Below are 12,718 nucleotides of genomic sequence, written 5' to 3'. Positions count from 1 at the left end.
TTTCCAGTATATATGCTATGGTCACTAAAAGCCATTTTTCCCTTGAAATTTGTTTTATTTATGGGTATTATCTCAGTGTAAAGAAAATGGAATCATGTATACAAGGTGGCAAAATTACCAAGATGTCTGTTTCTTCATATAATTTACCTTAGGAGCAAGGGAACTGACACTTTAAAAAATTTAGGTGAGGTAAGTATTATTCCTTATTTTGCTTTTGTAAAAATTGAGGTTTAAGAAAGTTGAGGAAAATGGGCATGTCCTCTAGCTTCTGAGTGTGGAGAAAGAAGGTGACCCTATCTTTCTGAGTCTGGAGCCTTCACATTATGATGCCCCTACTGCACCCACAAACTTGAAGCTTCTGTTGTTCCTCAAGCTGCAAAAAATTACTTTGAAATGCCGTGAACCGGCTTCCTTTTGTTCTCTGCAGATGCCATCAATAATATGTAAAACAAATAAACTCAAGTATCTATAGACTGACCAATCAGTAAATGTATGTCCTAGCCCTGTTTCTGACAGGGCTGATAGGATCTATTCTTTGATTTCAAAAAATGAAGAGTGATGGGAATGTTTCCTATCCTCATTCTGTGAGGCCAGTATTGCCCTAATATCAAGACCAGTCAATGACATCATAAAAAAAGAAAACTCCAAACCAATATTCCTTATGAATATAGTTGTAAAAATCCTCAACAAAATACTAACAAACCAAATTCAGCAGCATATAAAAAGGATTATATATCATAACTAAATGGAATTTATCCCAGGAATACAAGGTTGGTTCAACAAGGGAAAATGAGTCAGTGTAATACCCCCTATTGACAGAATAAAGGGGTAGGGAGAACACATGACCACCTCAATAGATGCAGAAAAAGCATTTGACAAAATTCAACATTCTTTTATGATAATACTCAATAAACTAGGAGCAGAAGGGAACTTCTGCAACTTCATAAAGATTTCTATGAAAAACCCACAACTAACATCATACTTAATGAAAGGCTGAAAGCTTTTCCTCCTAAGGGGAAACAAGACAAGGATGCCTACTCTTATCACTTTTATTCAACATTGTACTGGAGGGGTCTAGGCAGAGCAGTTAGGCAAGAAAAAGTAATCAAAGGTATCCAGATTGGAAAGAAAGAAGTAAAGCTGTATTTGTAGACATGATTTTGTAAACACAGAAACCCCTAAAGAATCCACCAAAAATCACGAGATAAATGAGTTCAATAAATTTCCAGGATAAAGATCAATATACAAAAATCAGCTGTAGGGACATCCCTGGTGGTCCAGTGGTAAAGAATCTGCCTTCCAATGCAGGGGACGCGGGTTCAATCCCTGGTCAGGGAACTAAGATCCCACATGCCGCGGGGTAACTAAGCCCCACGCCACAACTACTGAGCTCACACACCTCAACTAGAGAGCCTGCATGCGGCAAACTACAGAGCCCACGCGCCCTGGAGCCTGCGTGCCACAGCTAGAGAAGAGAAAACCCGCAGGCCACAGCTAGAGAGAAGCCCGCGCGCTGCAACGAAAGATCCCACATGCCTCAACAAAGATCCCGTGTGCCGCAACTGAGACCCGATGCAGCCAAAAATAAAATAAATAAATAAAGTAAATAAATAAATAAATAAAATCAGCTGTATTTCTAGGCAGTGGCAATGAACAATCTGAAAATGAAATTAAGAAAGCAATTCCAATTACAATAGCATCAAAAAGAACAAGATTCCTAGGCATAAATTTAACAAAAGAAGCTCAGACTTGTACACTGAAAAATTATAAAACATCATTGAAAGATATTATAGAAGACCTAAATGAATGGAAAGACATCCTTTGTTCATGGTTTGGAAGACTTACTATTGTTAATATAGCAGTATTCCCCCCAAATATTTACAAAATCAACACAACTCCTGTCAAAATCACAGCTGCCCTTTCTTTTTTTTGTAGAAATTAACAAGCAGAATTTAAAATTCACATGGAAATGCAGGAGACCCTGAATGGCCAAACACAGTCTTAAAAAAGGAGAGGATTGGAGGATTCACACCTCCCAATATCAGAACTTACTGCAAAGCTACAGTATTTAAGACAGTGTGATACTGGCGGATGGACAGACATACAGATCAATGGAATAGAAATGAGAGTTCAGAAATAAAACCATACATTTATGGTCAATTGATTTTCAACAAGGGTGCCAAGACATCCAATAGGAAAAGAGTAGTCTATTCAACAAATGGCGCTGGGATAACTAGATAACCACACAAAAAAGAATGAAATTGGAGCCCTGCTTCACACCATACACAACGGAACTCAAAAATGAATCAAAGACCTAAATGTAACAACTAAAATAACAAAACTCTTAGAAGTAAACATAAATATATATCTTCGTGGCTTTGGATTAGACAATGATTTCCTATATACAACACCTAAAAGCACAAGCAGCCAAAGAAAAAACTAGATAAATCGAACTTCATCAGAACTTAAAACTTTCGTGCATCAAAGGACATTATCAAGAAAGTAAAGAGACAGGGATTTCCCTGGTGGTCCAGTGGTTAAGAATCTGCCTTCCAATGCAGGGGATGCGGGTTCGATCCCTGGTGGGAAAACTAAGATCCCACATGTAACGGGGCAACTAAGCCCACACGCCACAACTAGAGAGCCTACACGCTGCAACTACTGAGCCTGTGCGCTCTGGAGCCTGCATGCCGCAACTAGAGAGAGAAGCCCGCGAACCACAATGAAAGATCCCGCGTGCCACAACTAAAACCCGATGCAGCCAAATAAATAAAATATATTTTTTTTAAAGACATTGAAAAAAAAAAAAGAAAGTAAAGAGACAAACCACAGGGAGAAAATATTTGCAAATCTTATATCTGATAAGAGTTTGGTATCCAGAATACATAGAGAACTCTTACAACTCAATAATAAAAAGCCTACAAAATAAAAAGATCTGCAAATACTTTGTCCCAGTCTTTTTATCCTAACAGGATCTTTTGCAGAGCAGAATTTTTTTAATTTGATGAAATCCAGTTCACCAATTTTTTTTGGTTGCTTGGTGCCTATGGATGTCCCATTGCTCCAACACCATTTGTTGCAAAGTCTGTCCTTCTGCCATTGAAATGCTTTTGCACCTTTGTCAAAATCAGTTGGCTATCTGATAAGGGATTTGTGTCTAGTATATATAGAGAAGTCTCACAACTCAATAATAAAAAGAAAAATTACCCAACTAAAAAACGGGCAAAGAATTTGAAAAGACGTTTCTCCAAAGAAGGTATACAAGTGGCCAGTAAGCACATTGTTAGTCATTAGGGAAATGCAAATCAAACCCCCAATGAGATGTCACTTCATACCATCTAGGATGGATATAATCAAAGAGACAGACAATAATAATAACCTGAAGATATGGAGAAATTGGAGCCCTCATACACTGCTGGTGAGAATGTGAAATGGTTTGGCCACTTTGGAAAACAGTTTAGTAGTTCCTCAAAAAGTTAAACATAGAGCTACCATATGACCCAGAAATTCTACTCCTAGATATATACCCAAGAGAAATGAAAACTCTTAACAGATACTTGTGCACCAATGTTTAGAGCAAGATTATTCACAATAGCCAAAAGGTATAAACAACCCAAGTGGCCATCAACAGATGAATGGATAAATAAATGTGGTATATTCATATAACGGAATACTATTTTGCCACAAAAATGAATGAAGTATTGATTCATGCTACAGCATGAATGAACTTTGAAGGTATCTTTCTAAGTGAAAGGAGACAGACACAAAAGGCCACATGTTGTATGATACCATTACATGATTCCATTCCATTTTGAAATGACCAGAATAAACAAATCCATCATGACAGGAAGTTGATTAGTGGTTGCCAGGGGAGAAGGTGGAATGGGGGGTGACTGCTTATGGACATGGGCTTTTGGAGGCAGGTGATAAAAATGTTCTGGAATTAGATAGTACGATGGTTGCACAACTCTGTGAATATATGAAAAACTGCTGAATTGTATACTTTACAGGGGTGAATATTATGATGTGTGAATTATATATCTCCATTTTTAAAAAGGAATGAGAGAAACAATCTTGTTGAAACACTGGAAACTAAAGCTCATTTGCAAAATATGATCTGTAAATTTGTAAAATTAGTTTGACCCTTGAGGGAACTTCTAAGAAGTCAGATCTCAGGCTTTTCTCTTCATGATTGCCCTTGGCTTTTGGTCAACTTTAGTGCTTAACATGTCAGAATTTATCTTGTTTTTTTTTTCAGGTGACTGTGGTTTTAGAATTTTTTAAGAAGGACATAATAGCCATTAATAGTAAACTCCATTTGAAAAGGCTACAAATCTAATTTTGGATTCTGGAAAAATAATCAAAGCAATGTCTTGCCCTTTGGTAGGATCAGCGCTGAATCTCTACAGGGCAGAGCCAGCAGTCCTCACCCTGTTTGAGAAGGCTATGCTGGGAGGGAAGCTGGATTAAGGCCAGAGGACCTTTTCACACAGTGTAGGAGGTGGGAACATCATTCCCCCTTTACAGATGGGAAGCAGAAGCCCAAAAAAGATCATCCCAAGGCTGGAACTGCTAGTTTCTCATCTTTACCCACAGCTTGTTCTTAACCTTCCTCCATAAAACAAAAATGGGCTTGAAAATAGTACTCCCATCACTAAATTTAAATGTGAAAAAAACTGGTATTGGTAGACTGCCTTACTGCCTCCTCAGGCCTGCCCCCAACCTGAGCTGATGACAGTCCCAGGCAGGGGGTTGGGGGTATGTAGTATCCTCACTCTACAGATGAAGCAACAGAGCTTGAGAGGCATCATGATGGCAGAAGTCACACAGCTTGGGTGTCCAAGCCAAGGCCAGCCATCTGTCCTGCCTTCCTCCCTGCTCTCCTGCTATCTCAGCAGTAATGCCAAATCTGATAAGACAGTTATCCATTCTCCTCCTCCTGTGAAGATCTTGTCTGCTATATACACAAGGCCCTGAGAGCTCCCTGGAGAAGGGTGTTGGAAGACCAACAGCCACAGCACTGGCCACAGGACACCAAGAGCCACGTGTCCTGTCACATAACCTAAGAATACTGGGTTACGTGTTATAGGTTAAGAAACAGGTGACAGGGAGGCAGGTCAGCAGTCTGGACAAGAAATGGTGATGGTTGAACCAGGATCCCTGGAGATGGACAGGGAAGCAAGCAGGGAGGAGTTCAAGCTTTGGGCAGACTAAAGTGTAACAGACCTGGGTCCCCAGCCAGACCTGGCCACTCACCAACAGCATGGCCTCAGGCAACATGGTTACTGCTCTGAGTTTCTGTTTCCCCATTTGTAAAGTGAGTACATTGGATGATACTTGGTGTCCCTGGGCACTGGTAAGTGCCCAAGAAGTAGTGGTTGGAACCCAGCATCTGGCTTTGAAGAAGGCTTCTTTCCAAGCAGTGGAGCCTAGCCACCTGTCAGAGCAAGCCTGCCCCATCTGCACATTTTCATAAGGTTAAATTCAGTGACTCTTGAATAACAACATTTTGTAAGACAAAGACAGACACTGACAGAAAAACAGTGCCAAAGTAAGGGGCCCCAGGAACTGCAAGAAGCATACTACTGAAGGCTATGCCATGGTTTATAGTTTCCACGTTATGAACACTGGAGAAAGGAGAGCCCCAGGGCCTGCCCCAGGGTGCAAGCAGTCCCTTCAGGGGCCCTGCTGCTGAGCAGGCAGAGTATTCCCTGCAGAAAGTCAGCCCCTTGGCATAGCACAGAAAATTACATTATGCTCAGTCTATCTGGTGAGAATAAACCTAAGTCAGACTCTTCTGATGGACTGAAGTAAAGGAACCTGCCTCTTGCTTTCTGTCTTCTCCCATCTGCCCTCCATCTTGAAGACACGTGACAGGAAGAGCAGGAGATTCTTCTTCAGAAGACCTTGCCCATTCGAGCCTGTTTCTTTCACTTGTAGAGTTGTGGGACATTGGAAGTCCCTTCAAATGGCTGGGCCTCGGGGGCCTGCACTTTACATCGGCCTGGGAGAGTCCTTAGCAGATACTTTGCCTCATCTGTGAATCTGTCTTTCAGCTCTGTGCAGTGTGCCTAGAAGACTTCAAGCCTCGAGATGAGTTGGGGATTTGTCCATGTAAGCATGCCTTCCACAGAAAGTGAGTATTGGTGTGGAATTATTTAAGAGGACCTGAGTTTGAGGCACATTGACCAACTCACTTGTAGGCTTGGAGCAGTGCCAGACAAGTTTGATGGCTTCATGATTGGTTTATAATGCAGAAAGCTGAAAGCGCCCTACAGGCTGTTTTTTGTGTGTGTGTGTCTATGTGTGTGTGACATTAGGAGGGATCAGGGTGGTGGAACGTGAATACCAAGGCAGGACTTAAGTCAGAGCGCCAGACAAGCCCACACCTCCTTGGAGCCCAGGATATAAAGAGCTGTTTTACTGGAACTTTCCAATGAGAGTTTCCTTTCCTAAAAACTTATTTTAATCAAAACCATAGTTATTTTAAATCAAAATAAATACGTCTGAATGTAAATAGTAGTGTGGGACCATCTCCTCCCACTTCCTACAGACATATTTAATATTCCCCCTTCTCTTGCAATTTTATGTGTTTTGTATTTCTATTAGAAAACTTCATTTCTCCTCCTTCCCACCACCCTCTTCAATGTACTTCATTCTTTAAGAAGTCATGGATGACTGAGGGTATAGCATACTGACTGTAGCTTCTTGGAAAACTGGAGTCTCTGGTTCCTCCAGAGGGTGAAATGCATTCTCCACCCAGTGGTAGAACTCTTCGGGACCTGGCTGTTCACTCCAGGCCCCACCTCTGAGCAACAGATATGTTCAACATGTGAGGCATGTGGGCAGGGGGTGCCACGAGCATGGGACTGACATCTTCCTTCTTGTGGTGTCTCGTTCTGCAGGTGCCTTATTAAGTGGCTGGAGGTTCGCAAAGTATGTCCACTGTGCAACATGCCAGTTCTGCAGCTGGCCCAGTTGCATAGTAAGCAGGACCGTGGACCCCCACAGGGCCCCCTCCCCGGGGCAGAGAACATTGTATAGCTCATCACAAGGATCAAACTGTTGCAGGAGCCAATGTCTGCGTGGAGCCAGGAGGAACACAAGCAGTCTCTGTGTTGGCTGCTCTACCTGGGGCACCAGCTGCCGCTTCCTTTGTCTAATGAAGAACTCTTGGGCCAACTAGGCTGGGAACCGAGACTTCTGGGTCTTGTGACAACCAAAGTACTCTGCACTACCCCATGCCAAGAGAAGAGGAGTAGATGAGCCTGCGGGTTTGGTTCAAGAAACCTCATGAGGGTCTCTTGCTAACTCCATTGCACTCTGTCTCCCAGACACTTATCTCCATGTCAAGGTGAATCTTTATCAAGCAGAAGGGATGATAAACACAAGTGTTAGAGAAGGGAACTGAGGGCAGGTCTTTAAAGCCACCCCAACCCCGACCCTGTGGACACATGAGCTTCTATGCAGACCGTGCATGCCTTTGCAGCAGCAAACCCTCCTGGCAGCCCCTGAGCCAAGTGAAAACAGTGGTTACCTCAGCCCAAGCACAACCGGCTGCAGTGCCGGAGGCAGTGCCAACAAGGTTTTTCACGTTATGTCCCTTTGATAAGGCCATCTTGGAACCTAAGGGCTTTGGTTACAAAAAAGCAGCAGTACCCGTCACCACTGGTCCTGCCTCAAGTTCACAACACTTGCTTATCAAATCATCTAAGCTAAAAACATTAGATGTGCTTGGAAAGGTCTGGTCAAAAGCCATTTCCTCTTATTTCCCCTCCTACTCACCAGTGAGGCACAGCCAAGCCGCCATCAGGAGCCCCAGCAGGGGGTGGGCCTCTGAGCCCATGCTGTCCCTGTATGACCTGGGGGCCTCAGGGTGCTGCCCACATTCCCACATATGCAGTGTGGTTCCAGCGTACCTGCTGGTCTTGGCCCACTGCCTCAGTAGGAAGCTGCTGTAAGCCCCTCACATGGCTCCAAAGAGGAGCATCTTACTGATAACGGCCAGTCCTCCTGGCCCTGCTGAGCTGACAGAAGGATGCTAACCCCCTTGCTTCTGCCCATCCTTCTCTCTGTTCTCTTCCCTCTCTTGCCCTATCTCTCTTTCTACTCAAAAGAAAATGCCCATCGTTGACTTAACAATTTAAAAAGTATCCCAAATAAGATCCCTATGTAATTCTGAAGCCAGGGAAACGCTAGAAATTGTGAATAGTTTCAGGAAGCTCCTGCAAGGCTATTCACCATTGGTGCATGCTTCAGTATTTGGACTTGGATAACTAATTGAAAGTGTCTTTATAGGGGAGAAATGCATGCTGCTCTTTGGCTCTTTCTGCCCAACTTTTCTAGAAATGACTCAGAGTCCAGCAGGATTCATGACTATTTTATGTTAGCTATGTGAAGCAGCACTGGGTCCGATAGAAAGTTCTCTTCCACAGCCCTGCTCTCCACCTCCCTCCATCATAGGGGTGGGACTCCTCATCAACAGCTTTGCCTCTCTGCTCCATCCCACAAGTGTGAGTGGGGGAAGTTTCTCATTGGAAATACAGCCTGCATGATATGGAGAGAGTGGAGGAAACTTTGCTACTCTGTTCATGGCATGTCTCCAGGAATTTTCTTGGAATCCAGCCTCTACCGTCTTAGAATGGGCGAGGGAACCTGTCCTTGGCTCAGGTGGCTGGGATCAGATGAGGAGGAAAATTCCCATTAGCCTAGAAAAGTGCTGGGCAGAATCCAGTTTGGGAAATTACAAATCCAGTTGGTCAGAATTGGCTGTACCCTACATGTGACCTATTCGTGGTATGCTAACTAGACTGCTTCTTTAAACAGGGCAAGGGAATATTTTTATATGAAAGCCTTAGTCTGTCTGGCACCCATGAAAAGAACTATTTGTACACTCCTACTTTCACCCTCTGTTTCTGCATTCTCTATTTTGTAGCACAATAGAGTTGAATGCTGCAAAGCACCCAGTTTATAGTGAAATGTTTTCAATGACCAGTGTTAGAAATAGGCTTGCTTTGGACTAGCCTCATTAATAGCCAACACTCACCATTTTCACATAGTGGCTTTGGGACAAATGTCACCTCTTAGTTATGGGGTTCCAATAGGAAATAGAATTTTTCCCTTCAAAGGAGGAATTCTTGTGTTCTATACTGCAAATAATTTCATCTCACAGCTTTTGTAGGATTATAGCCTTTCAGTGCATCAGTACCAAGGAGACAGCCTCACGAAGTCCCTGTATTTGTAGGGAAGCAAATTAATTCATCTCACAGTGCCACAGCTAAAGGCCAGTTGGACCAGATGTTCAAAGCCCATCCATTAGAGGAAAGCTTGAGAGTGCTGTGCGCTCCCCACTAGGCACCATCATGGGTCTGCTTTACACCATGACCTCAACACTTGTGAATGTGCAGGGCTTTTAAAAACCCAGCTCTTCTACTAAGGTGGGGCTTGACACTGGAGTGGTTAAGAGTGTTCACTCTGCTTGTAGTCATCTTCCCTTTCTTGGCTTGGTGTCCTTCTATTGCAGCATGGCCAGTGTCACCTGCAGTAGTTATTACTCTTAGCAACACAATGTGAATGTGTTTGCTCCCCACATCTGGGTCCTCCTCCAGAACGTCCCTGTGCTGCACTGCTGTAACTGAGGACGGCCAGGGTTTATGTCTTCCTTTAATTCTGATTAAAATCACAGTTTTATGTGAAGGACAAGGTCAAATCTCCATTCAAAAAAAATTATTTTTAAAGAACAAGGATCCCTTAATACTCTTTGATCAAGCTCACACCTCACAGTGAGACCAGTGAGGCTGCCCTGTCCAAATCTATCTCCATGAGTTGTTGACCTTTTGTTAATCTGTAGACACGTGAGGACTCTGGTCTGCTTTTGGGCCACTGGCAGGTAACGTGATTTTTTAACTTCATCTTAATGTGTCTTAAGCAACTCAGAGATTGGGTGTTGCGTGCTATGGGTTAGTGGAGCAAAACTCAGCCTCAACTGGACTCTATGGGCAGGTGAATCATTATCAAGTTGTTACTAGGGGTACAGCTGAATTCAGCTGGCTTTAGGAACAGGGAACAAAACCAGCCTGACTTGATTCCTGGTTGAGTAGGCCTAACATGCTAGTTGTCATCTGCTGCTTTTCTTTGCCACAGTGATTTGGTTAGGCCTATCCCTAGTAGTTAAGGCCCTAGCCAAGGAACAGGACAAGACAGTAATGGCCAGATGAGAGCAGGTGGCCCATGGGGAAGTCTGGGCTGAGGGATACAGGGGACCTCACACCATTGCCAAATACCCTGTTCTTGACAAAGATCCTTTCCCCAGTGCCTAGCCCCTCAAATCCATCAAACGAATGACCTCACGCCCTGTTCCTTTCTACATTACCCATTCCAAAGCCTATCATCTTCATGGCCTCGTCCCATTCTGCTAAGCTACCCTGAACGACTGTAGCAACTGTTTTTCTGAGAGGTTTTCTGGGAATTATGAAATGCACACAGGGAGGCATCCCCAGAGCTCTGGAGAGAAAAGGTGCTCAGCTTGATTTGAATCACCCCCTTGCCACTCACTAGCCACGTGCCTTCCTGCAAGTTAGCCTCCCAAAGCCTGTTTCCTTATCCGCCCACCCAGGGATTGTAGTAAGGGTGTCCCCACCAGCTCTTGTGGGGAATTGGCCACCATGTCTAGAGCCCAGCAGGCAGGCCTAGGGTCATGGGGGCTGGTGCTACTAGGTGACATCATCATGCTGGCCACATGGGGCTCCTCTGTTGTCCCGGTAGAAACAACCTCAGCAGAGAGCCTCCTGAGATGTAGGGGCTCTCCCCCTGGGTCCCAGTTTGCCTGGCTCCCTTCCCTTTCCCCTTTTGATCTTCCTTAGTCACTTCCATTTACCTTTGCCCACGGTGCTCCCCAACATGGTTGCTCAGTGCTGAATATTCCTTAATTTTTTGAATAGGTAATCCCTTCAAGTGGTTCACGAATCATAAACAGTTAAGTCTTCCTTGCATCCCTGACCTCCAAGCAAGCCAAGTTTCTCACCCCTTGAGCACCCACTATTAGTTCCTTGTGGATTCTTCCAGAGATTATTTATACATGTACAAGTACACACACATGTACATGTGCATGAGGTGTATGTGTGTGTGTGTGTGTATATATATATATATATATATATATATATATATATATATACACACACACACACACACACACACACACACAGTTGACCCTTGAACAACACAGGTTAGGGGCGCTGACCCCCTGTACAGCCTGTGCATAACTTTACAGTCAGCCCTCCATATCCGCAGTTCAGCATCCAAGGATTCAACCAACTTTGGATCGTGTAGAATGTATTTATTGAAAAAAATCCACGTGTAAGTAGACCTGCTCACTTCAAACCTATATTGTTCAAGAATCAACTGTGTGTATGTGTATAATTTTTTTTCTTTTTTACTTGTGTAATACCAGACAAGTATATTCAAGGAACATTCCTAGTCATGTGGAAGAACCATCCCATAAGTCAGAATATCTGTAAAAGGTGAGCCCAGAATTGGGGGATGTTTCTATAATCACATTCCTTTTGAATAAGGCATATTTTCCACTGAGTGCAGCATGATGAAATTCTAGTTTGCTATCCCAATCAAACTACAATCCCTCCCTGACCCTAACCACTGATGCCCAAATAACAAGACAGCACAACCAGTTTCCAGCCTATCTTTCTGAGTCTGTTGCAGGACACTCAAGAGCAGGCTCCATAGCAAAAAGCAACAGCACAGGCCAGCAGCTTTTGCAGGAGCCTGGACAGGCTGCAGCCGTGCCCCAGCCCCCCAATCCAGTTTCAAGTGAGGACCAAGAGCCCAGCAGTGACGTCTGGCTACAACTGTCATGGTTTCTTAGGCAAGCCCATGTTTTTGAGGCAGAAGTTTGAGAAGCAGCAGTAACTGAAGGCTGAGGCATCCTTCTGTTTTGTGGGGCAGATGTCTCAGATGTTGCTAAGCAAATAGGTGGTCAGCTGCCTCAGCATTAACAGCAGATATGGCTGAACGTTCATGTTCAAGTTCATGAACCTACTCCCTTTCCCTTCCCACTCTTTATGAACACACTAAAAAGAAAATGTTCCCATAGAATTTCTCCTCGCCCAACATTTTTTCCATTCAACATTCAGAAATTATCCCACCAACATTTTCTTTAAAAAAAAAAAAAAATTTAAGTTCATTCTTGCCCCTGCAGGAGATCCAGGTTAAAGCTGCTTCCTCCAGGCAGCCTTGGGGGGAGGGGCATGGACTTGTGCCTCTCATTCCTCACCCACCTCCCTGGTATCCTGCCACACAGAACAGCAGCCCAGGGATTCCCTAGATTAAAAGTGCAACTTGGGCCCCTGACCTGAAACTTGGAAAGGAATCGTATGTGAAACTCCACTCTTCTGTCATTTGATGAACCTCTTGTCTTTCATCATTAGCATTTAGGAATTTGAGTAAAGGGATGAAAGTGTCTAAATTCTGGCGAAATTTGCAGTTGATAATGGAAAATGCTGGGTCATGTTCCTTTAGTAGATTAACGAAGGCTCCCACGTGCCATGGAATGTGCTTCCATTGACTGGGAACATGAGGAAAACAGAGGGGCTTGTTCAGTAAATGTTATTATTCCAGTTCAGCTTCAGAGCCTAAATTGTTGTTGCAAGATGCAGAGTTTTATTCCACTTTTAGACCAAGCATCAGCACACTTGGCTTACCGACC

General features: G+C 43.7%; 1 protein-coding gene across 1 annotated transcript in view; it reads left to right on the top strand.

Annotated features, from left to right (window-relative positions):
- Positions 1–11,086, top strand: part of RNF24 (ring finger protein 24) — a 145,443-nt gene extending 134,357 nt beyond the window's left edge. The window contains exons 5-6 of the mRNA XM_061208116.1: positions 6,057–6,136; positions 6,906–11,086. Coding sequence (XP_061064099.1) covers positions 6,057–6,136; positions 6,906–7,044 — 219 coding nt within the window. The 3' untranslated portion in view covers positions 7,045–11,086. The remainder of the gene's footprint in view (positions 1–6,056; positions 6,137–6,905) is intronic.
- The last annotated feature ends 1,632 nt before the right edge of the window (positions 11,087–12,718 follow it).

Source organism: Eubalaena glacialis, chromosome 13 (assembly GCF_028564815.1).
Source record: "Eubalaena glacialis isolate mEubGla1 chromosome 13, mEubGla1.1.hap2.+ XY, whole genome shotgun sequence".
Taxonomy (NCBI): Eukaryota; Metazoa; Chordata; class Mammalia; order Artiodactyla; family Balaenidae; genus Eubalaena; species Eubalaena glacialis.
This window is presented reverse-complemented; position numbering and strand designations above follow the sequence as displayed.